Source organism: Berghia stephanieae, chromosome 4, assembly GCF_034508935.2.
Source record: "Berghia stephanieae isolate SIO BIC M18660-M18661 chromosome 4, UCSD_Bste_1.3, whole genome shotgun sequence".
Taxonomy (NCBI): domain Eukaryota; kingdom Metazoa; phylum Mollusca; class Gastropoda; order Nudibranchia; family Aeolidiidae; genus Berghia; species Berghia stephanieae.
The window spans coordinates 12,027,258-12,052,712 of record NC_088363.1 but is presented as its reverse complement, the minus strand read 5'-3'; the positions used below and the strand labels follow the sequence as shown (position 1 = coordinate 12,052,712).

The window sequence follows — 25,455 nt, the reverse complement described above, 5'->3', positions numbered from 1 at the left end:
CACAGGAGAAACTCCTTACTGAAACATTCTCGATACAGATTCATATCACCCACTCACTCACTCATTACTCACTCAAACCTCTCTGGGCCTTCTGTCACTTGAGGTTGTGCAAGGGATTTCTACCTGGTCCTGTCAGCTGCTATTCTTGAGGCAGCCTAGAGGGCAGATCTTTCTGCTTTTGGTCCCTCTTTAAGGTACGTCTCCGGGTTTCCTTGGGATGTTCATCGAAAAAGCCTTCCTTGTCGGTGTTTTATCAGGTCCCCGACAGTTTTGCCCCAACCATAGATGTATATACTCAGGTGTAAACACAGCCAGAATCAGCGTTGTCGTCGATGAAAAATAATTGTAAGGGTGCCTCACAGGTGAAATTTCTCATCCTACATTTTAAGTTTCGTTGTGGGGTTGGGCCGTAGCCATCGTTAACTTATAGCATGAAACTGACCAAAACATTATGTCAAAAGACAAGTCTTTGGCCACAAACGAAATCAAATCGTGATTTGTGTTCAATAGTTCAACCAATGGAATCACTTATGTCCTTGAGCTCTACTAACGACAACTCATTAGACGGTAAACAAACCTTAAACATGACGTCAAACTGTAATTTCTAGAGGTTCTAGTGTCAGACTATATATTAACGAGGGCTACGGTTGGGCCCCCCTTTGAAAACTTATCAAGTACATTTAATGAACATTGCAGATTATGGGTCTTATGGAATGGCCCTTGCCTTCGGACGGGAAGGTCCAGGTCCGATTCACGCTCTGAGTGGCACATAATTGAGTCCTAGGAAAAGGCTCTTTAGTCACATTATCTTATCGGACCCAGGTGTAAAATAAGTAGCTGTCAGAAAATAATGTATGTCTCGTCCTACATGCTAAGTGCCGCTGTTGTCTAGAGACTCTCTGTAAAGCGTTTTGAGCACGTTTAGTGGACACATTGTGCTATTCAAATGCTCGAGTTTTTCTCAAATTTTCTAAATTTACTCAGGAATTTAAAAAAAAAACAGCTGGAAAATAGCGCTGTCTCCGTCGAAAAAAAAACAAAACATTGTAATTATGCCTTAAAGGTTTAATTTATCACCTTACATGTTAACTGTCCTAGTTTGTGGACCCCCCGGAAAGCATTGTGAATACATTTAGTGGACATTGCGGCATATACACGTTTTCTTTTTAAGACTCTTTGTCATGCTCGGACATGATATGAGAGAAATAAAGTCTTGCTGTTAAGGGATCAGGCTACTCAAGGGATGGTCACTCCAGATCGAAATATTATTACCAATGTAACCCCAGATGCTTATGCATGTCTTTGTCACCTTCAGGTCAATTACCTTCCTAGAGATTTCCCGACGGAGGTTCATAGGAACTCGCCTTTCCCCACTTGAGGATATCATGTCATAGTTAATTTTTATACTGAAACACTGCATATCTATATGAATGTTAGTGTAGGAGAATCTTATAAAGAAGAAACCAATTTTCATAAGTCTTTAATTTACAAATACTGCAGTTTATTTCGAGCGGGAAGGACTACTGATAACTTTGGCCAAGACGTAGAAATATTGGCAAATGTATATAATGTGTGATGATTTGGCAAAACCCGTCGGATGTCGCACGTGTTAGTTTTGAGGTACGGGCGAATAAAGGTGAAAAGTCATTGTATGCATGATTTTCGTTTTCTTCACTTTATCGTTTTTATCATCTATCCTACTACATTCTCACTAAAGGATTTTACAATTTGAAGTTTATCGATAATTTTATTTAGTTTTTATCTTCTAAAATCCGAACCCAACATATTACATGTATGTCTTGCCATGAAGAGCGATTTTTCTCCGTTTCTTATTTTTTGACCCACCCTCCCTCGCGCCTTCCAATGTGAATAACGTTGATCCTTATTAAGATAATTACAAAATTCGAACCGCATTTTGCCAAGAAATGGTGCTTTTATTCGAGTGTGCAATAATATTTGATTGCGACATCCAACTGGCTTTGTCAGATAACCACACAGATAAGTCAAGACATTTTTTGACAGCATTCCAACTCGTAGGTACTCGCCAAATCTTTTGTTCTCTCTCATAAACAGCTCGTAGCATCGTAGAATCGAGATGGGATCATCCTTTTGTGAATTCATGAAGACAATTTAAATGTTTGTTTGTTTTCACAATAATTAGTTGTGTCGGATTATTGCTTTAGTTAACGTATCATTTTCCCCGCGTGGATGTGCTGTTACGTGTATGAATAATGATGATAATAATAACAATAATAATAATAATAATAATAATAATAATAATAATAATAATAATAATAATAATAATAATAATAAAATAATAATAATAATAATAATAATAATAATAATAATAATAATAATAATATAATAAAATAATAATAATAATAATAATAATAATAATAATAATATATAATAATAATGATGATATGATGATGATATGAATGATATGATGTGATGATAATATAATAATTATAATGATGATGATGATGATCATGATGATGATGATGATGGTGATGATAATAATAATAATAATTATAATGATGATCGTGCTGATGATGATGATGGTGATGATGATAATAATAATGATAATGATGGTGATGATGATGATGATTATGATGATGATGATGGCTTTGTTGGTAGAGCACTCGCTTCAAATGCAAAGTGACCGAATTTGATCCCAGTTGAAATGAATTAGTTTACCCTGTCCACCCATCAGTGATTGAGTAGCTAGGTGTTTTAGATCTGGCAGAATGTCATTTGCGATAGATCAGCCTCCAATTCAAAGGATAGCAAGCAATTTGCTATTGTCCGTTTCGCGCTATAAAATCCGGGATAAACTCCTGCTCCACGGGATCACCGACTGTCGTTGATAACTTTTTTTTCATATTCCAGGCGATCATTAACAAATCGTAAAAGCATCTCAAAGGCGTCTTTCAATCCTGAGTTACGATATGAAGAACAAACCCAAACAAGTGCTACTATAAACATGGCCGATTTGTTTATCCTTTTCAGTATTGAACTAAATAAAGCATTTTATATAGCGCAATACCCAGTAAACGTGCTCAAAGCGCTTTGCAAGGGTTCCCTGACCAACAGCAACACGTAACATAATGTAGAACGAGACATGACGCCAGTTAGGCGATTTTTCTGGTCAATTTTTTTAATACGTAACTTTTCAGAGCACGGGAGATAATTGCTTAAGTGAATATTTGCTCTGAATCAAATCTTGCACTCCTGTTTTGGTTTTCCGTCTTATGGTAGAAGATGAATATGGAATTCATTGTTTCTGAAGAGAGAGGATGGGAGGAGGGGAGGGGGGGGGGCGAAACAAAACAAAAATAAACCAAAAAAAAAAAATTAAAAAAGGAAGAAAGAAAGAAAGGAATAGACCAAAAAAAAAAGAAGAAGAAAAAGATGACTAATTAAATCAAAACAAAAATGGAATTGCCAAGATGATAAAGGTTTTACCCCAAATCCACGATACGTATCCTGTAAGATCTAGAATTCGTGCCCTTGCCAGACAGAATGGATGATACTCTTAAGTAACGTGGTCCTGCAATCACTTACCATCCCCCGACGCCTTGATAAAAACAAAAACATTCATAAATCCAATAATATAAACCGATATAAAAATAAAATACAGGAATGATATTACACCACTTGATTCCGGAAGTCTCAAACAAGTCTAGGCACTATTCTGTTTCCGGTTGCCATCTTTGTTTTATATATATAATATTTTTAGATTTGTTCATTACGTATCATTGCAGTCTTAAGCCGTCTCAAGTACCGCGTTTGAAGATCGGTTTTATGTACCTTGTACTGGCCCAGTGCCCAAACTAATAATTTGACTAGATTACGGTAACGTTATTTACGCTGATATATATCTTTCCCATCCCAGCGCTTATAATCAAATTTCAGTGAATCAGTTTAACATGATTAGTAAATAACAGACGTAATGTTTGGTGTACCCTAACGACACTCGATACTTGTATAAATATATCATTTGTACTCAAGTGCGGAATGTAAAAATAGCACAACGCTGAATTTACTGAATTTAAACTGAATATAAACACAATACAGAACTATATAGAAATATATAGATACATGATGTGAAATTGAATAACATAGAATTGTACGATCTTTGCAATGTGGAATAGACAAGATTAATATAACGTATGGGTCAATTTGTGAGTCACAAACTGTGAGAAGAAGATGGCCTATTCTAAGATGAAGGTTGTGGTGTTCTTGTGTGTTCTCATACTCATTCATTCCCTGGAATCAGCTCGTAATGTGTTGGGAAGACAAAATGAGAGTGAATCGGATTTTCAACGAAAAAATCACTACAGGTCTGTAGAAAAATGATGATTTTAATACAATGTATTATTTGATTGAGGCATTAACCATTCTTTTGGAGGATGTTTTTCTCCATTTCCTCCTCCACCCCCTCAACCTCCTTTATCTTCTTTTTCTTCTTTTTCTACTCTTCATCATCATAAACATCCTCATCCTCATCATCATCATCATCTCTCTCTCATCTCATCTCATCTCATCTCTTCTTCTTCTTCTTCTTCTTCTTCTTCTTCTTTCTTCTTCTTCTTCTTCTTCTTCTTCTTCTTCTTCTTCTTCTCTTCTTCTTCTTCTTCTTCTTCTTCTTCTTCTTCTTCTTCTTCTTCTTCTTCTTCTTCTTCTTCTTCTTCTTCTTCTTCTCTTCTTCTTCTTCTTCTTCTTCTTCTTCTTTCTTCTTCTTCTTTCTTTTATTTTTTACAATATTTTTATTTTTTATATTAAATTAGTTTTATTATTATTATATTATTATTATTATTATTATTATTATTATTATTATTATTATATTATTATCATATTATTATTATATTATATATTATTATTATTATTATTATTATTATTATTATTATATTATTATTATTATTATTATTATTATATCATCATATTATTATTATATATATTATTATTATTATTATTATTATTATATATTATTATTATATCATCATCATCATTATTATTATTATTATTATTATTATTATTATTATTATCATTATTATTATTATTATTACTAGTGGAGAACCCGCGATATTTGCGAAGAAATAAAGGTTATTGGAACAGGCGGCCATCTATTATATTTATTATACTATTGTGTTACATATTTAGATTTGCCAGTAGTTCTGTGCTCGATGATGAAAATTTAACATTGGCTTTACGGAACAATATTGATCCCCAACCCTTTAAAAAATAGAATAGATTAGAAAGATTATCATTACTTGATAATATCAAGAGAGATTTAAAAGTATGTCATCACGTTTTGTTGCCGATGCGATTATTATTACTTGATAGTATCAAAATAGATTTAAAATTACGTCATCAATTTTGATTGTGGCTATGCTAGAATTGCGTAGATTGAATTATCCTCGCAATGAAAGTGAAAGTCATACATCAATAAGGACCGAGTATTACGACCTAGCAGATTTGCCTCGTACTAAATTGAGTCAACGGATGATAGAATTAGCCTGAAATAAAAAGGTTTGCAAGTTACTCGTATATCAGTCTAAAATGGTTATATATTTATAATTATAATCATCATCATCATCATCATCATCATCATCATCATCATCATCATCATCATCATCATCATCATCATCATTATTGTTATTTTACTTTTATCATTATCATAACCATCATCATCGTCATGGTCGTCGTTATCATCATCAGTCGTGTCCTAGTCTTCCTTTTCTACCTCTTCGTCATCGTCATCCCACTCACTCTCTGATCTCATTGTCATCGTTACCAACTCTGTCATATTCTGGAAAACCCATATTTGAAAATTTGGCCAGAAAAGTCATGTTCAAATATCGATCGATTTAAATGAACTTCATCTTGTCAAAAAACTATCAAACCTGGGACTTCGCGATATCCCAGGTTTGAGAGGTTTTTTACCAAGATGAGGGTCATTTAAATCGATCGATATTTTAAGGACGAGTTTTCTGGCCAAATTTTCAAATATTGTCTTTTTCCAGAGTACGCTAGAACACTCAAGTGACACAACAATTTTGTTAACAAACAGGCATTGACAGATATGATGAGATATTGCGTGTATGGATTTAAGTTCGTGTCTCGGTCTATGACGACGAATGATTCAGAATGTAATTGATAACAAAGAAATGCACATATCGTATTGAATAAAAGAGACCAAAGATAGCTCAGTTTGTAGAACACAAAGTCTCGGCCCCGGCTGCAATCAAGTTTGTTTTTTTCTTCTACTCCTTCTGGCCACCTCCTACCAGTGTTCGAGTAGCTTGTCTCTGGTTTAATGTCAATCTAAGACTAGATTCCGATCCCGGCTGCATTCGAGATTTTTTTCTGACCCCCCCCCCCCCCACCCCCACCCCCTCCAACTAACAGTGAATGGGTAGCTGAGACTGTTAGATTTGGCGGAGAGTACTTTGCCATAGACTAGCGTCCTATCCAAAGGATGACAAGCAATTCCTGTTGTCCGTTTCACGCTATAAAAACCGGGATAAACTCCAGCTCCATGGACCCATAGCTGTGAACGACTAGTTTTTCTTTTTTACTTTAAGACTGGGTTCAGTTGGTAGAACACTCGTTAAACATGCAAAGGGACTACCGGAAGTCGACTTAATATATTTCTGACAGCACTGTTTACCAAGTATCAATTTGGGTTGATGGGTCTGCTTTATCTTGTGGGGAGTGCTTTGCAACAACTAGTGTCCTATCCAAAGGATAGCAAGCAATTGCTATAGTGCGTTTCCCTCTATAGAAACCGGTATAACCTCCGGCTCTATTAATCTAATGGCTCTGAAGGACTATTCATGACAGCATCGACGTCTGTAAATTAATTTGAAAATTTGCCTCCATCTACGATGTAATATTCTTACCGGAAATGACGCATATTTTCTCCGTACATAAGATAATTGACTCCTGTCCAAGTGTTGACAACGGATGAATGGATGGAGGCATTGAGAAGCAACTTAACTGAGTGCTCGACGAGAAGACATTTTAAAGGCTGTTATGAGTGTGGTGTGTTTGTCTGACTCCATTATTCATTCTGCCAGGAGATCTCTGCCGTACACTGGAAAAACACATATTTTAAAATTTGGCCAGAAAAACTCGTCCTTCAAATATCGATCGATTTAAATGACCCTCTTCTTGGCAAAAACTCGCAAACCCGGGACTTCGCCGAAGTCCCGGGTTTGAGAGTTTTTGCCAAGAAGAGAGTCATTTAAATCGATCGATATTTGAAGGACGAGTTTTTCTGGCCAAATTTTAAAATATGTGTTGTTCCAGAGTATGGGAGAGTTCTCTTGGGTCTGGAGGGTTTCCAACAGGAAATTGCGTACTTGAGAAAATTCCACTTCGAGAAAATTAAGAACCCATGTATGTGAAAGGATTTCTATAGGCGATGATGTCAGTGTATTGTTTCTCTCTCTCTCTCTCTCTCTCTCTCTCTCTCTCTCTGTCTCTCTCTCCCTGTCTCTCTCTCTCCCTCTCTCTCTCTCTCTGAGTGTGTGTGTGTGTGTGCATGTGTGTGTTTGATGTGTGTTTGAGTGTGTCTAATTAGGGAATCGTCCAAAGACGTGTGAAAAAACAAAACAAAAACAAACAAAAAAAACAAGCAAACAAACAAAACAAAAACAAAATAACGAGCTTTTGTATCGTACAAAATTCACAAAACGTGGTCAAAGCGCTTAACAAAATGGTCTTTGACCAACAACAACACGTAGCATGTAGAACGAGACATGACGCTTGTTAAGAGATATTACAATTCTTTTTCGTACAAAGACAACGTATTAACGGCCAGGTACTTATTTTACACCTGAGTACGATGAGAGAATGTGAGTAAAGAGCCATACCACAAGACCACATAGCAGCACACAATCAATGCCCACTCTCTGTGATGTGCTATGAAGAAAGTTTAGGAAGAACACATCTATATTCCGGACTGCCAAAACATGAATTACTCTGAAATGTCAAACTAAAGAATGCAAAACATATAAATGAATTTTAAAATGCCCACGATAATGCGACTATGTGGTCTAGTGGTAAACACTTGCCTTTGGATCGGAAGGTCATGGGTTCGTGTCCCAAGCGACGCATAGTTGAGTCTTTGGAAAAGGCCAGTTATTCACATTCTCTCATCGTACTTAGGTGTGAAATGAGTACCTGGCTGTTTATAGCGTTGTCACTGTCCGAAAAAAATGTAATATCGCCTAATAGGCGTTGTTGCATTGTCCTACATGCTTTTTGCTTTAAAATACATAATATGACCGATCATTCATAATACTATGTCAATTATAAGAATGGATTGCTTTGTTTTTTTACTTCTTCTATACTCTTATCTGTTTCTCTCTCTTTAATATTTTTATCTCAAATAATTTGCAATGTGTAATTTTTATAATTTTGCTACCCGTGGTATAAGACCTTTTAAGGTACACTTGGTCCATTCCAAAGCCCTATCATTGATATGGTATGATATGAATAGTGGGTGAGTTGAAGTATTTGAGAGAAAACTGAATGTATAGACAAAGAAAGAGGAAATAAACCGAACACAATGTGGTTAGAGTTATTGTTATCAAGTGCTTCTTTTCATATTCTGCAATTCATTTCCCAAGATATTGTCTTCATCCGATCGATATCGTTTAAAAAATCGGAGGAAGAAAGAGAGAAGGGGAGAGATAAAGAGATAGATAGATAGAGATATGAGAGAGAGATAGAGAGAGAGAGAGAGAGAGAGAGAGAGGGGGGGGGCGAGAGAGAGAGAGAGAGAGAGAGAGAGAGAGAGAGAGAGAGAGAGAGGCAGGGCAATTAACTCCTTCCAATCGTTTCCATTAGGTAAATCTTTTTGCTAATTCCAAAATAATCTTGCGGCAATCACGTGATCACCAGATGGCCACCAGAACCCGATAAATTATATCTGATGATCCTTGCACCGTGATCACAATCCAGTCATTAGAACCCAGGAATTTGTCTATGTTATCCTTGTATCCGGCCACAATCTCCGATCAAAGTAAATGAAAATCGTACATAATTATCTTATAAAAACCTGCTTAGCATCGAGAAAATATGTTTCCATATTATTGGACAGAATTGGATTCAATAGTCTGATGTCACGTCTGCCCAGCAACGAGCAGCTTGGTTCTAAACAAAGAAAATCGGTACTTTTTATTCTTCATGATGGCTAGAAATTTTTCACATGACACATGATCAGAATGTACAAAAGTCAAAACATTATCAGATTTATAATGTTTTTTTTTCCTCAGGATACACTTTTATGCTCGTCGGAGAATTATTTCATAAGGGTGTCCGCCATTGTTCCGATAGTATAGAACCCGTTAATAAGCAACTATGCGTCATTACAAAGGAAGTAACGTAACGTTTGTTGAGCCTATATGTTTACTTCCACTATCGGTCAGTTAAGATATTTATTATTTAATTTTATAAATATAACATTTGATATTTATATAGAGTATGCAGTTCACAATGCTTCACTTTTTCCTCAAGAAGGACATATGGCATCATATTCTCATATCAGACATTATCAGTCGCCTATGAGGCGTACTTTTTGTACTAACACTCTTTTAATATCCGCCACTAAGTGTACAGCCGGACACTCATTAACAACTCAGTCGACTGGGGTGATGCGTGTAAAGTGCCTTTAACATTTTGAGATTATACGAACCATCAAAATGTGTAGATTTTTTTTCTACCGTCTGCATTTTAAGTGAAGTATTATTTATTTTTGGGTACTCGCTGAAGAAGGGTTTTGATACTGAAACGTTAAGTGTTTGGTATTTTGGATCTTTTTCGAAGCTTTTATATTCATTATTTTTTTATTACAGTTTTGAGGCGTTAGTCACACGTGCGCACATATCCATTAATGAAAGACACACCCTATTGGACTTTCTGTATCCCTTTAGAGACCAGATTTGCTTAAAACTCCAAAATGATATCAGATCTTATCGTTTCCATCAAGAGAGCAGGACAGTAATGACGAATAGATTCAGGGATCAGTTCGGACATGTAAAGAGACGAGAAAGGGAGTAGCTACGTGGGTAGGAAAGTATTGGATTTACAATAAACGGGAAAGAGGAAGAAGGGACGCCCAGAGTAAAGACTAGATGGTTGGAAAAGGTAAAAGATGATATGAAAGAACTGGGCCTGGAAGAAGATGATGCTCTGAACCGAGATGCTTGGAGATGTTACATTCATTATGGCAAACCTGCAAAATGCGGGATAAGCTGAAAGAAGAAGAAGAAGAAGATTCAGGGATCATCAAAGCCCAAGTTGCTGCTGTTACTGCTCTCTTAATGAAAACAATGCACCATTAGGTTTAATCTTGGACAGAGTATCGGGGATTTTGGGGGCGGACATTTGGGGTCATTTCGCTTTCCATAAGGGAGAGATTAGCAGTAAGTCACGTACAAAAGCCGAACACTGTCCTATTCTGAAAAATAAAAACACGTTTTAAAAAATTTGGCCAGAGAACTCGTCCTTCAAATATCAATCGATTAATTTGACCTTCATCGTCTCCAAAATTAAAAAAAAAAACAACAACAAAAAACCAAACAAACAAAACAAAAATAAAATCCCAAACTAACCTCGCAAACGTGAGACTTCCGATCGATTAAAATGAGCCTCATCTTGTCAAAAACTTTGAAGCCCGGGAATTCACTGAGATTTTCTGGCCCAAGTTTTTGAGTATGACCTTTGAGTTTATCTTGTTTTTCACGGAGAAAAGCTAATCAGTGATGTCTTGCATAAAGGACAGAAGGTAATGGAGGTATTTGGTAGAATCCTTTACCTTTATGGATGTTTTCTTGGTGGGATTTCATGGGATGTTGAGAAAATGCCAAAATGGCCTAATCGTTGCTGAAACTAATGATAATGAGGAGGATGCTGGGAATGATAACGAGGACAATGACGACGGTGATGATGACGATGATGATGATGATATTAATTACAATAATCTGATTACAATAGAGCGTAACTGCCGCTTTCTGATGGTACCTATCCATGATATTCTTCCTTTTCTCACCTTTGCAAACACTTCCTCTTTCGTCAAACTCATAGATCTATAATAAGTTGAAAAACATTCGGTCTCAGTTCACTATTTTATATAGCCATCGTTTGCTATATGCTTCGCAAATCAGGTAGCTTAGCCCCTCTCTCTCTCTCCCTCTCTCGCCCCCCCCCCTCTCTCTCTCTCTCTCTCTCTCTCTCTCTCTCTCTCTCTTTTCCGCTCATAGAACGAGAATATCTGCTTGTAGTTATAATAAAACGTACTATTAAAATACCCACCAAAACATTTCGATTGATTTACCAAAGAACATAAATCTAGCAACAAGAAAAACACAGGACCAGAATAACACAATAATTCTACTATACACAAGAACGGAGTCATGCCTTTATTAATTCTTCCCCTAAACTATAAAACCTTGGAACAACCACATCGTAGAAATATGTTCTCACAAGACATTCAAACGAATGCTTCAAGTCTACAACAGTCATAAATAAATCCCCGTTTCTAATACGTACACACAATAAATGTGTGAGAGAAAAGGGGGAGAAAAGGATAAAATTGTAAATCAAGGATAGATCCTCATACAATTGGGGCTATTACAGAACGACAACAACGATGATTATGATGTTGATAATAATAATGATAATAATAATAATAATAATAATAATAATAATATTAATAATATAATAATAATAATATATAATAATAATATAATAATATTAATAAAATATACTACTACCACTACTACTACTACTACTACTACTACTACTACTACTACTACTATTACTACTACTACTACTACTACTGCTACTACTATTACTACTACTACTAATAATAATAATAATAGTACTAATAATGATAACAATAACGATAGTGAATGAACGATTGGATGAATAAATAAATTAATGTGTTTGTCTAAGACAGAAAATCATACAGTTGTGATTGCAGATGAATTATATATGATATTGAAAGCAAGACGACATTTAATGAAGGGTTTTTGGAACAAGAAATCGGCGAATTCAGACAGAGATGCTTGTGAAATCATTGCCTGTTCATGATGGTCTACGCTGTTGTACATTGACTAAAAGATTTTTTTTAGTTAGACAACTTTATTACTTTAATCAAGGGATTAGATTTGTCCCCACTTGCCAAGATGGATGAAACCCGAGACATGTTTGTGACAAGAGACGAATTGCAAATTTGATAACTGTCGTGTCTTGTCTACAACGGGCAAATCCGACACGTTCAAATCCATTGAAGACTGGTTTTCCAAATTTCCCTAAGTCCGTTATACCCATTTAGAGATTATTTCCCCAAAAAGTTTTCATTCGATCTATTATTTTATCATATTTAAACTTCAAATTTATAGAAATCACGCGAAATTCTTGTGCCAGGTGATGCTTAAAATAAAGTTTACATTTTAATTTATCTCATAGATGGAAAATCTCAAAAATGAGAAAAATCGACTTAACGAGTGTTGAAAAACCAGCCTTCAATTGTGTTTGTAAACAAACGTGAAACTTGTCCTCCATCACTGCACTCTGTGTCTGTGGTCCTGTGACAACAGTCTTTTTCTGTTTTGGATGAATAATTCATTTTAATTTAATCCAAGCACGATGCCTCCCAACGTGGAGAATGATCTTAAAATTGCACTTTATTGTTAATTACTTTGTTGCCTTTATGACATACGGTAATATGCGGCTATAATGTTGTCTTGTGGCGTGACAATCGCTTACGGATCGGAAGGTTCTGATTTCGAGCTTCGCTCGGCGCATAATTGGGTCTTTGGAAAAGGCTCTTTGCTCACATTCTTCACCATACCCAGGTGTAAAATGACAGCGTTGTCTCTGTAGGGGGAAAAATTGTAATATCGCTTAACAGGTGTCATGTCACGTTCTATATGCTTCGCGTTGCTGTTGTTCGGGGGCTCATTGTAAAGCGCTTTGATAATGTATAATGGAAATTGCTCTATATAAAAGCTCACGTTTTTTGGGGTTTAAAAAAATATCCCATTCTTGATTTAAAATGTGTCTGTTTCTTATGATTTCCCTCCCAGACAAGAGGTCCTCGAGATGCTGATTGTCAACTCATCCTATAATGCCAGGATTTCACCAGACTATGAGAAAGGTGAGATGTTTCTCTCTCTATCTCTCTCTCTCTCTCGCTCTCTCTCTCTCTTGCTCTCTCTCTCTCTTTCTCTCTCTCTCTCTCTCTCTCTCTCTCTCTCTCTCTCTTGCTTTATCATATTTAAACTTCAAATTCACACAATTCTTGGGAAATTCTTGTGCCAAATGATGCTTAAAATAAAGTTTACGTTTCAATATATCTCATGGAGGAAAAATCTCTTCAAATAGTATAAAATTCGACTTAAAAAGTCTTGGAAAACCAGCCTTCAATTGGAAAACAGATACAGGGCGATAGATGACACAGCAAGTACCTCTCTGCCAAGTACAGGAGGTCAGGAAACCACGCAGGAAATCCACTTGTGATGTAACCCCAGATCGATGAGGTCCAGTTGAGCCAGGCTTATCGTTACAATGATTATGCCCTTCCTTTTTTCTGCCTGAATTTGCCAGGTACTGTTTCTTACACAAGTTTCCAGATGTCTCCAGATGTTTATCTTTCTCCAGTGTTGCGGGACTGCCATGCGTGGCTCAGCGGTACGGTCTTTGTTTCGTATCCGAAAGGTACCGAGTTCGGTCACCCTCCGCTGCGCTGTGCGACCTTCAGCAAGTCACTTTACCCCTAGCTCAATTTGCAGCTCTGCACTGCGGATGACGCCTGGATTATTCCAGTATCCCCTTGGAATAGACAAATTTCCCATATGGGATGAATAGAGGGAATTTTATTTTTATTTTTATATATTCATATAACATTTTATCAAAATAATATATACTTAGAATAGTTGAATTTAAAGGAGTGACTTTTTTAAAGTTAGAATTTAAGGTTTCAGATTACAAAAAAAGTTTATATTGATTTGATCTTATTTTCACAGAATCTGCTACAAATGTCGACATCAATATTTACGTACTCAGTATTGACACTGTCAGCGAGCAATCTATGGTATGTATTGATCATATCAGATTCATATATATCATCTTCATTATCATCATCACCATCATCATCATCATCATCATCATCATCATCATCATCATCATCATCATCATCACCATCATCATCATCATCACCATCATCATCATCATCATTATCATAATCATCATCATCCTCACCAGCATCATCATCATCATCATCATCCTCACCAGCATCATCATCATCATCATCATCATCATCATCATCATCATCATCATCATCACCATGATCATCATCATCATCATCATCATCATCATCATCATCATCATCATCATCATCATCATCATCATCATCATCACCATCATCATCATCATCAACATCATCATCATCATCATCATCATCATCATCATCAACATCATCATCATCATCATCATCATCATCACCATCATCATCATCATCTTCATCATCATCATATTCCTCTACAGAAATGATCATGTTAAATAAACATTTCCACACAGTATGGAGTCAACCGTTGCCAAGTGAAGTCGGGCCAAGTAGTTTGTTCAGTGCCACACAGCCCGGGTGGGTAAAAAACTCGGTATTGTCTGTATGCGACAATAACCCTTTGGCTAGGACGCTAGACTATCGCAAAGTACTTTCCGCACCCTCTAACGGACCAGCTACCCAATCACTGCTGGGTGGACAGGGGTGGGTTGGGGGTGTCAAAAATAATATCGACTGCCCCAGGATCGGTCTCGGTCCTTTTGCGTGTGATGCGAGTGCTCTACCAACTGAGCTATCGGGACCCCCACTTTCATATTTAACCCTCCCTTATTTTTATCCTTTTACGAAGCTGGTTTGATAATTCTTGTTCAATATTTTTACAATGCCAGGCAGCTTAGCATTGTCCATCAACTTACCGTTTTTACCCCCCCCCCACCTATCCTTTGGACAGGACTATTCCATGAACATCTACTTACGTCAAAGATGGGTGGATGCCAGACTCAACTACCAGAATTACTCAGACGCCGAGTGGCTGGAACTGGACATCAAACTGATGAGTAAAGTCTGGGTACCCGACACATTCTTCAGGTAAACCGAAAAGAATTGAGTAGAAGTAATAATAATAATGAAAATAACACACATTTATACAGCGCTCATTCTCGTGTAAAACACAAGCTCTGGGCACTTTACAATATAAATTATCAATTTTGAGTGATAAAAAAATAATAATGCAATGAATTCATAGCCAAATCAAGGATTCATAACGTCAATTAAAAACAAATACAATAAAGATGTCTCTGTTTAAAGGCAGGTAAAGACTTACACTACCTCAGACCACGTGGTAGTTCATTCCAAATCTTGGGGCCGAAACAAGCAAACGATCTATCACCAAATTTTGTTCTTGATCTTTTTTCCGAAATTTTCGTTTGGTCATTACATGATATATCTTAAAGTGTAATTTTCAAATTCACACATGACCACGTGATCTGTGAGATATGCCGGTGCTATACCAGTCAAACACTTATAACCAAGACACGCTGCTTTGTAATATGTGCGCTTTTCAATGGGCAACCAGTGGAGAGAGGCCAACAAAGGGGTTGTATGATCAAATTTTCGTTTGCCAGAATCTGAAATTCTGAGTACCTGATACATTTTTCAGTCAAACAGAATATCCGAATAGTAATAAAGTCACGAAATAACAGAGTGTGCTGCCGTACTCTGGAAAAACCCATATTTTAAAATTTGGCCAGAAAAGTCGTCCCTCACATATAGATCGATTTAAATGATCCTCATCTTGGCAAGAATTTCTCAAACCTGGGACTTTGTGAAGTCCCAGGTTTGAGAGTTTTTTTTGCCAAGATGAAGATCATCTAAATCGATCAATATTTGAAGGACGAGTTTTCTGGCCAAATTTTAAAATATGGGTTATTCCTGAGTACGACAGAGTAGTGAGCGAATTGGCTGAGTGGTTTTAGCATTTCTTAGTACCAAAAAATTACCGATAATTTACGTCTTGAGAATTTACCGACAAAGTCAGTCCCGCATTTACCGGTGCTCAGTGTGCGGCTATGTGGTCTTGTGGCATGACATTCGCTTTCGGATCCGAACGTCCTGGGTTCGAGCCTCACGCTCGGCGCATAGTTGAGTCCTTGGAAAAGGCTCTTTACTCACTTTCTCTCACCGTACTCAGGTGTAAAATGAGTACCTGGGCTTTAACAGCGTTGTCTTTGTCAGAAAAATTGTAATATCGCCTAACAGGTGACATGTCCCGTCTACATGTTAAATGTTGCTGTTGACCAGGGACCCCTTCTAAAGCGCTTTGAGCACATTTAGTGGATATTGTGCTATATAAAGCTCATTATTATTAATTTTTGTATCACTCGGCAGTAGTAGCAATGAGTAAAGTCTTGGTAGCCGATACATTCTTCAGATAAATTGAATAATCAAGTCAGTAATGAATGAAGCATTGGGATGCGATGCAATCTTCCAATAAACTGAATAACTAAGTATCAATGATTAAAGCCTAAGTACTAGATATATTCTTCAGATAAAACCAAATAGTCGAGTAGAAATAATAAAAGTCCCAGTTCTCGATATATTCTTCAGGTAAACCGAATAATCGAATATTAGTGAGTCAAAGTGTTGGCACACGAAACAGTCTGCAGGTAGACTAAAGAACCAATTAGTACTGATCTTTAGCTAAATGATCGGCCCATTGTTGTGTATTCTCTTTAAAACATATAAACCCAAAACATTTGGGATGTTGTATGTGGGTCAATCTTCTCTAAGTAGGTCTGGGTCCCAAGACAACAGACGTGCATTATTTATAGACCAATCGACGGCCTAGGATACGGTCTGGTGAGACGGGGTCATGATGACACTTGCAAAGATAAGAATATTATGTAAAACATACGTTGAAGCTGTTCTCTTCCAAACCAAGGGATAAAAAACAATTACATATCTCACAAGGATACGCCACGAATGAAATTAGGAAACTGGGAAACGGTGTTCCTCGGGGATCAGTCCTAGCACTGATGCTGTTTAATTAATACATTAGCGACATACCAAACACTTCTTCCTTGAGACTTGGATGAATTTAGCGGAGGACTTGGGCCTCATTACCCAGTACAATGACTGGACTTGTCAGTGTCAGATTACAAGTTAACGAACACTACAGTTGATGTGACGGACGGATGTTTGACTCCTTGACCGATTGACCAATTAAACGTCATCTTCATTGAGACACCGTGAAAAATTAAACAACCAATTGTAACGTAATTCAGACATAGTGGAATTAAAACCAACAAAGAAGAATAGTTTATCAACCTCTTTCATCGAAACATTTAGAAAACACTTTTTTCAATTTGACGCAAAAGAAGTAAAATGTATGGGCTAAAATGAACCGAATGATTGTTTTTTTTTTTGTATTTAAAAAACAACAACTTTTTTTGAGTTTTTGTTTGCTTGATTGTTTTGAAAGTTTACACAGAATTGATATCACATTGGGTAAAATCTTGAATATTATACCGTTTTATATACCGTTGTGATCTGCGTTCACCAGTTCCAAGTGGCACAACAGCCATATTATCACAACCTATGCGACGTTTTTATTTTATATGCAACACACATTATTCTGTGGACTGTTGCTTCTGATGGAATGCCTTATCTGAAAAATGAGACATTTACAACAATGTGATCTAGCCATCTATCTATTTATCCAACTATCTATCTATTCTGTCTATCTATCTTTCTATTTATTTATTTTTTATATATTTATTTATTTATCTATTTATCTATATATCCAAAATCAATCTATATTTTATCTCTCTATCCAACAATCTTCATTCTATCTACTTATATCGTAAATCATGAAACAACTGAAACATTTATGTAGGCGAAATTAGAGGTGAGAATACTATTATAATTCAAACTCCTCATTGTCCATATTTTGAAGGGATAAAACAAATATTTCAGTGGTTTTCTTAATTGTTTAAATACGTTTTTAATCTGGCTCATTTAAAGACTAACATCTTTCGACTGTCATCTTCTATAACTATCAAATGATATGACACTCGCTTTCGGATCTGAAGGTCCTGGGTTCGAGCCTCGCTCGGCGCACAGTGGAGTCTTTGGAAAAGGTTCTTTACTTACTTTGTCTCACCGTACTCATGTGTAAAATGAGTATCTGGCCGTTAACAGCGTCGTCTCTGTCATGTCCGGTTCTAAATGTTTAGTGTTGCTGTTGGTGAGAGACCCATTGTAAAGCGCTATGAGCACTTTTAGTGGTTATCGTGCTACATAAAAGCTCATTTTTTGCATATTTAAATGATGATTATCTAATGTCACCCTCACTTTCTTTTCTTTCACTCCCCAGGAACGAGAAGAAAGGAGATTTTCACGTGGTGACAGTTCCAAATCGTTTGATGCATTTATACAGAAATGGAACGTTATATTACAGTATGAGGTGGGTATGATAATATAGTGAAAGGTTAAATCGTGGGTAAATGGATTTGTAGAAGGAAAGAAATTGACGTTACTCAGCTCTTTTTTGTTATTGTTTTTAGACAGCTTTTTTGGTGATTAGTTCTCAATAAACTATATCAATCAGGCTATAAAGGTTAAACCTATAGGTACATGATTTTTTTATGTTTTGGTACTTATATCCGACTGGCGGATGTTTTGAGTATTTTACCTAATTGCATAGTATTGATATTTTTTTTATGAAATGGGACCATGTTAAACAGTACGAGGCATGTGTATTTATCATGGCTCCATAATTGAATGTATTCACATTCTATTATATAGTTTTTAAGAACTTGTGTATTTACATAGCGCAGTATCCACGAAACCCTTTACAAGGGCTTCATCATCATCATCATCATCATCATCATCATCATCATCATCACGATCATCATCATCATCATCATCATCATCATCACCATCACCATCACCATCATCCCCAACCTCATCTTCTTATAATAGTTATTATCTATTCCACACCCAGACTGTCAGTGTTACTGTCCTGCCATATGAGGTTACACAAATACCCGTTGGACATACAGAAATGTCCCATCCTTATAGCCAGTTGTAAGTAGCCAGAAATCATTTACCTTTAACTATCAACCAAAAAGAAAATCGTCACGATGCCAACAATCATTTTATCATTCTGATTCGCGGAGTCCCAGGTTAGAGAGTGTTTTGCCAAGATGAGGATCATTTAAATCGATCGATACTTTAAGGACGAGTTTTCTGGCCAAATTTTAATATATGGATTTTTTCCAGAGAACGACAGAATAGCCAATCAATACAGACTAATCTATCTCAAAAAGTATCATTGGTCAACCTTGACCTTGCTGTGCACGATCATCTATCATTAACCACCCCAGGAGGGACAATAAGGACACCACAACGACCACTACCAAAACCCCGATGGTAACATTGACCAGTTAAATGCCAATGTGAAATTGAAAATGTAAGCTTCGATTTAATTGCAAAAACAGATAGAACGAACGTTTCGAGTTTCCCCTTTATCAACAAACAGGAGGAATGAAACACTGCTGATGAATGAGATGATGTGGTAGTGTGGTTGTTTTTTACCTTTTGTTTTTGATTTACCAATGAATGATGAATCGTAAACGTCTTCTTTACCAATGTACGAAAAATGGGAAAAGTTGTTTGTTTTTTTTCAACCAGTCAGTGCAGGGTAAAGTGTAATGAGTGCTGATAGCATGTCGCCCAAACATTAAACTCCTTGGGGACGGTCCGGGATGGAGTTTTAATCGATTTGGAATTACAATGGCTTTGTTGTTTGAAAGAGGCATCGCTACTATGAAGTGGTTTTTATGAGATTTTTATTGGTTAAAAATGTCTATATTTTAATCATGTGATTGAAGCGACAAATACACCACGTGACATCGTATACATTCTTTGTTCGTTTTTTGTTGTTTTTTGTTGTTTTTTTTTTTTTTTTTGCTTTTTAAAAATTTTACTTAACTATAAAGAATCCTATGAAACAGAGCTAGGCAATTCAGAGGGAAAAATCATAAGACAAAAATATCATCCCAAAAGATCAACATCTTTCGACAAGGATTGGGGGATGTTGGGGAGTTGGGGAGGGAGTTGGGGAGGGGGGGGAGGGGGAGGGGGAGGGGGAGGGGGTGGGGAGGCGTCGCTGATTTTTTTAGGATGATTTATTCATTATTTTCTTGTTTTTCCGACATTGTTTTAAACAAAACTTTACATGCGTAAAGATTTTTATCTTATTTCAAAACTTGTTCTCATTTTTTTTTCATTCGCTTTTACGCGTACAACGTTAGATTTGTGTAAAGATAATGATCGATGCTGATGCAACTGATGCCATACGATTAGGAAAAATAGTCACATCAATCAGCAAGCCACATCAACCGTACCATCACAAAATAATGTGTCACCTTTGACGTTTATTCTAGTCTGGTTGACAGAATTTAGTGGTAACGTATCAGCTATCAGGATGTATAAAAAACAATAACAAAGATGAATGGCGTCAACTTCATTCCTTCCACAACGACATTGGAATCATGTCAGATATATCGGGATATCAACAAATTCCTCTGTAATGAAATGTCACTGTCGCTGTGATGAAGAATTTCTGTTTCGAACTCACATCAAGACCTGAATCAGGTCGAATGTACGTTTTATCTGGCAGTGCTGAATTAGGAAAGAATTGTGGGGTAGTTGCACACATATGTAATGGCTTATGATCGCATAGTGGTGTTTTTCATAGATGGTAGTATTATCCTTTGCGTTGTGTTGTAGATGTTAATAATGACGAAAGAGTTCAAGGGCCGGTGATGATAATTGAATGCACAACACCAAAACATTCAAATAAAAGTCCAGATTCCAAGTTTCATTTCTTACAGTTTTATTTGTTTGTGATAAATTCAAAATCCAAATCATGATAAATTCCAAATCCAAATCAAATAGCATGGTCATAATTCAATCAGTTTCATAAATTCCAAATCCGTAAAATCAGTCCACATGTAAAGTCAATTTTGCCTAAGTAACCATTTTCAATATACGTGGAATATTTCTAAGTCCGTAAAAGAAAATAAATGATGGTGAGCACAAAAGGTTTAAAGTGTGCAGCTCATGGTCAAGTTGAATGCAGAATCAAAAGGTAGAATGAGAATCCTAATCCCGTTTTCCTCGAAACATCCTCTTTTATCCCTATCAAAAATTTACCCACAGTTCCATTGTTTCCACGCCCCCTTGCAGTTTTGACAGTTCCCTGTCAGTCTATAATCCAACCCCTAAGAGTAAGACCAAATCATAATCAAACCTGAAACGTCAATTCCTACATATTGATGTTAAACCCCGCCTTTTATGATATAACATTATCTTGATAAATGCCCCTTTCACCTGTTTCAACACCCTAAACCAATTTAAGGATGATTGATTAAATAGTACTCAACATGATAACCTGTCCAGTAACTTTGACACAAACGGTCTCAAGTAACCTGGACATAAAACTGCGCACACGTGTCATGCGTCTCAAATAGCTTGGACATAAAACTGCCCACACGTGTCATGCACTGACCAAGCTTAACTGATATGCCTGCACTATGTACTCACTAAACCCATTTGCTGATATATATAATTGACAGTTTTGCACCAAATTTCTTAGATAACCTTTTGCATAGGCTTACTCTCTTACATACGCCCCTTTCTTAGAATTTAAATTGACTTAAAACAATTTCAATTAAAAAAATAACAGTAAGAGATTAAATATATATCTAATGTCGAACTAAAATGCAATAAACAAATGTAAGAAATAGTCTATATTTTTTTAAAATGACAAATACTTATACCAGTTAAACATTTAACAACTTTAAACTTTAAATTCAAAAACACCAAAGTTGATTACAACATTCATATATATCGATTATAGGTTTTAAAGTATTAAATTCACAAACATCAATTTTGATTACAACATCTAAATAGATATATATCGATTATAGATTTTTTTTTTCAAATTACAACATCAAATCTATCAAAAAGAGATTAAAATTTAGATTTACCAACACCAAAATTGATTAAAACATTTATATTTATCGATTAAACTTTTTTAAAGTATTACAACATCGACAGTAAGATATCATTTATTTAAAAATTCAAAGAAAAAGTATCTTTTCACCTTAAATTCCATCTTCATAGCAATAAAAGTGTTTAATTCTCGTCATATCCCATCACACATACATATTATTGCGTGAAAAAGGATGGTTCAATTTCCATTTGTGATATACTCACGTTATCTTATTCAATCTCAAATTCAACTCTATACGACATGGGTGATAATCTCAGCTTCCATGTATGTCTACTCATTTACTGTCATCTCAAAACCAATACCTTGTATATTCCCTTATATTGTATGATTCCATTGAAACAACATTATTACATTAATTCCAACTTATAATATGTGGTACAAATAATATTTCATAGACATCTAGATTCAAATACGAAGAATTATATTTCAATTAGTAATAAAAAAAAATATTTAAAAATAAATCATAATAATAACATTATCATCCTTTTAAAATTCAAGTTGAAGTTATTATCATTCATTGTTCATTGTTGATGTTTCAGTTTTTTAAGCTTTTTAAGTCATCAGGGTGTAGTTTACAACTTCATTGATATCAAATTGTTCTTTGTGGTCATCCATCAGAGGTCACATTTCTTAGTAATCCGTTCGTTTCGAGAATGGTCATCTTGTAAAATGGTCAGTAATTGTTAATTAGTCATTGTTTCCATTTAGAATGAGTTGTCATGTAATGAAAAAATATATCAACTATAAGAGTTGAGGTGATTGTATCTAGTCTACGTGTTGCATTGTTGTGTGTGTTATGGTCACTGAATAGCCCAAGTGTCATAAATTCACTTTATTTATTGGTAATTAATTAAACATTTTTTCCTCTGTAAATGTCTTAGAATTATCACAATAATGTCTTCACATTCAAATATTTAGCGTTGAATAAATAATCAAACAACAGTCTGTCCGGCTTGTTCACATCACATATTTAGTGTTTGTAAATAATCAGTCATTAGTCTGTCCGACTTATTCATATTTAGTACAGTGTAAATAACTAAATAAGTAAAATCTAACATAGTATGTGATTGTGGGCTGTTACTAAAGTGACCAACTTTTGCAAGTAGTGTGTTGTATTTGTTCGAGTCTTTTGAATTGGGACGAAAAAAGACTCTACAGGTAGCAAACGTATGCTTAACCTGTTGGGTTGTTTCTTGGTTTTGTGACGTCGCTGTAATCCATTCATCTCCGGCATCTGGGTCGATTCTCCTCGTAGATATTTGTGGTTGTCTTGTGTATACGTTGAGTCTCATTGTAGATGAAATTGTAAAAATTCAAGATTAACTGTGTGCGAGATCTTGAATTTAAATGAAGTTTGACTTATCCAGCAAGTCAAAAGAAAGTTGTGAACTCAGCCATGTGTTGACACAGAGTTCGTGTGTAGTAGTCGACAGAGGTCGTGTATTGTAATTGTCTGTGTTTGTTGATCGAGTTTTGATGAGGTGGCATGTGAGTACACACCAGGTAGATGATGTAATCTGTAGAGTACCGGTGGGTGACGTGAGTCCAAACACCAGGTAGATGATGTAACAATAACGTAGTCTAGTAGTGTATGTAGTAGGGTCGAATAAGGTCAACAATATTTTCGTTATTTGAACGCAGGTTGTTGAATATCATACGATAATGAATCCAAGGAAATTGCTCATGTGGCGTTTTGCGATAATTTTTCCTGCATTGTCTTATATACATATATAGCCTTTATCTTTACAATGATACTAAGACAGGCGTTATTATAATATTCAATGTTTATAAGTTGTAGATATGGGTGCTGCACACTTGTATATTGACATAAGTTTAAATTTGAATACGCTCACCACTGCATACGAAGGATGTAGTATTGTTCACAATTGGACATCATTTTTGTAAAAACAATCGTATCTTGAACGTTTATGTAATTATTGACATCGTACATCGTTGGGTATTGTTGTCGTAGAAGTAAATACAAGTAATCCAATTGTTCAATAAAGAATGTAAATATAAAATGGTTCATGGAAGAAATCTGTGTTGATACAGATATTATTTTATAAATTCTGTCAAGTTTGTATAAGTTGAAAGGTACGATGTAATTGAGGTTGCTGTGTATTTGTAGTCTGTAGATTGTGTTGATTCTGGACGTATCAATGGCGTAGTCGAGATTGTTACTCCATTTTAATGTATTCGTGGATAGACCAAAGGGATTAGGACATTTCCCGACCTCTGTTGTGGCTGTGTTTGAGTTGCCTCTGTCGTTGTCATCAGCGTTCCCGTTATGACTGATGGTTGCAAGTGTCCTCTTTCGTGATGACTGTATCATGTTTTAGTGCAAACACTACTTCTGCCTTTGATTAACTTGAATTATTCCCCTTAGAAAATCCCTAATTTAATGAAATATGATTTTGTTTATGTTATCGTAGCACTTCCTACCATTTCAACTGATTGCCGATTGATTACACACTTAAGATTTGACAATTGAACATAACTTCTTCTTCAACTCAGTTACAAATTTTATGATATAAATGTTAAATTCAAACCACGCAGTAAATATTGATTACAATTACAACAGCAAATCGATAGGAGAAAAATATGATAATCAAAATATTCGCAGAAACGATATACACTCTGGTCAATAAAAATTCAATGTTTCGCGCCTTTGCCCTCGGCTTATAAAAATATTCATATAACTCATTGCGACGTTATCTCGCGCCTCTTAATATAGCATTGATAATTGTGTGCGCTTTAACCACGCGCATCGTATTTATAAAAATTCTCCGCCTTCTGCATCATTTCATAATGTTAAACCAAGCGCTTTAATCAAACGCAAAATAAAATATTCCCGAACGCCTCATTCCTGCGTCTCGTAATTTAAATCATGTGCACTTTAATCACCGCGTCTTACATCATTGCGCTTATTTCCCCAATATGCATTAACAGCATTTTACCATATGGGTTACTTATAATTCGCTGATTCTTAACAAGTTAACCACTTGTGTCACAAATATTATCAGCTCACATGACATGATAATGCATTTTCAATATTTTGTTATTCTTCCGTAATAACATTTTAACTCCCATTACAAGACATTAGTCTTTCATAATAATTAATACTCCGTCATTTTATTTGTTCTCCGACTTTAAACCAAAAGTCCGTTATTCCGTTATTATGAGAATATGTCTCCTTTAAAAATCACGATGAAACGCGTTTCAAAACAAAACTAAACAAAACAACGATTGACTCATATTCCGCATAAATCATTTCAACTTAATTTCCAGTGAT

At 35.7% G+C, this 25,455-nt stretch overlaps 1 protein-coding gene across 3 annotated transcripts in view; it reads left to right on the top strand.

Annotated features, from left to right (window-relative positions):
• Positions 1-25,455, top strand: part of LOC144970031 (glycine receptor subunit alpha-2-like) — a 190,755-nt gene that overhangs the window by 147,170 nt on the left and 18,130 nt on the right. For 2 of the 3 annotated variants that reach the window (XM_078909212.1, XM_078909211.1), the window contains exons 5-9: positions 13,104-13,174; positions 14,043-14,110; positions 15,033-15,169; positions 18,456-18,545; positions 19,086-19,168. In XM_078909212.1, coding sequence (XP_078765338.1) covers positions 13,104-13,174; positions 14,043-14,110; positions 15,033-15,169; positions 18,456-18,545; positions 19,086-19,168 — 449 coding nt within the window. Of the gene's footprint in view, positions 1-3,895; positions 4,344-13,103; positions 13,175-14,042; positions 14,111-15,032; positions 15,170-18,455; positions 18,546-19,085; positions 19,169-25,455 lie in introns of those variants that run through there. The other variant, XM_078909213.1, reaches the window with a different exon arrangement.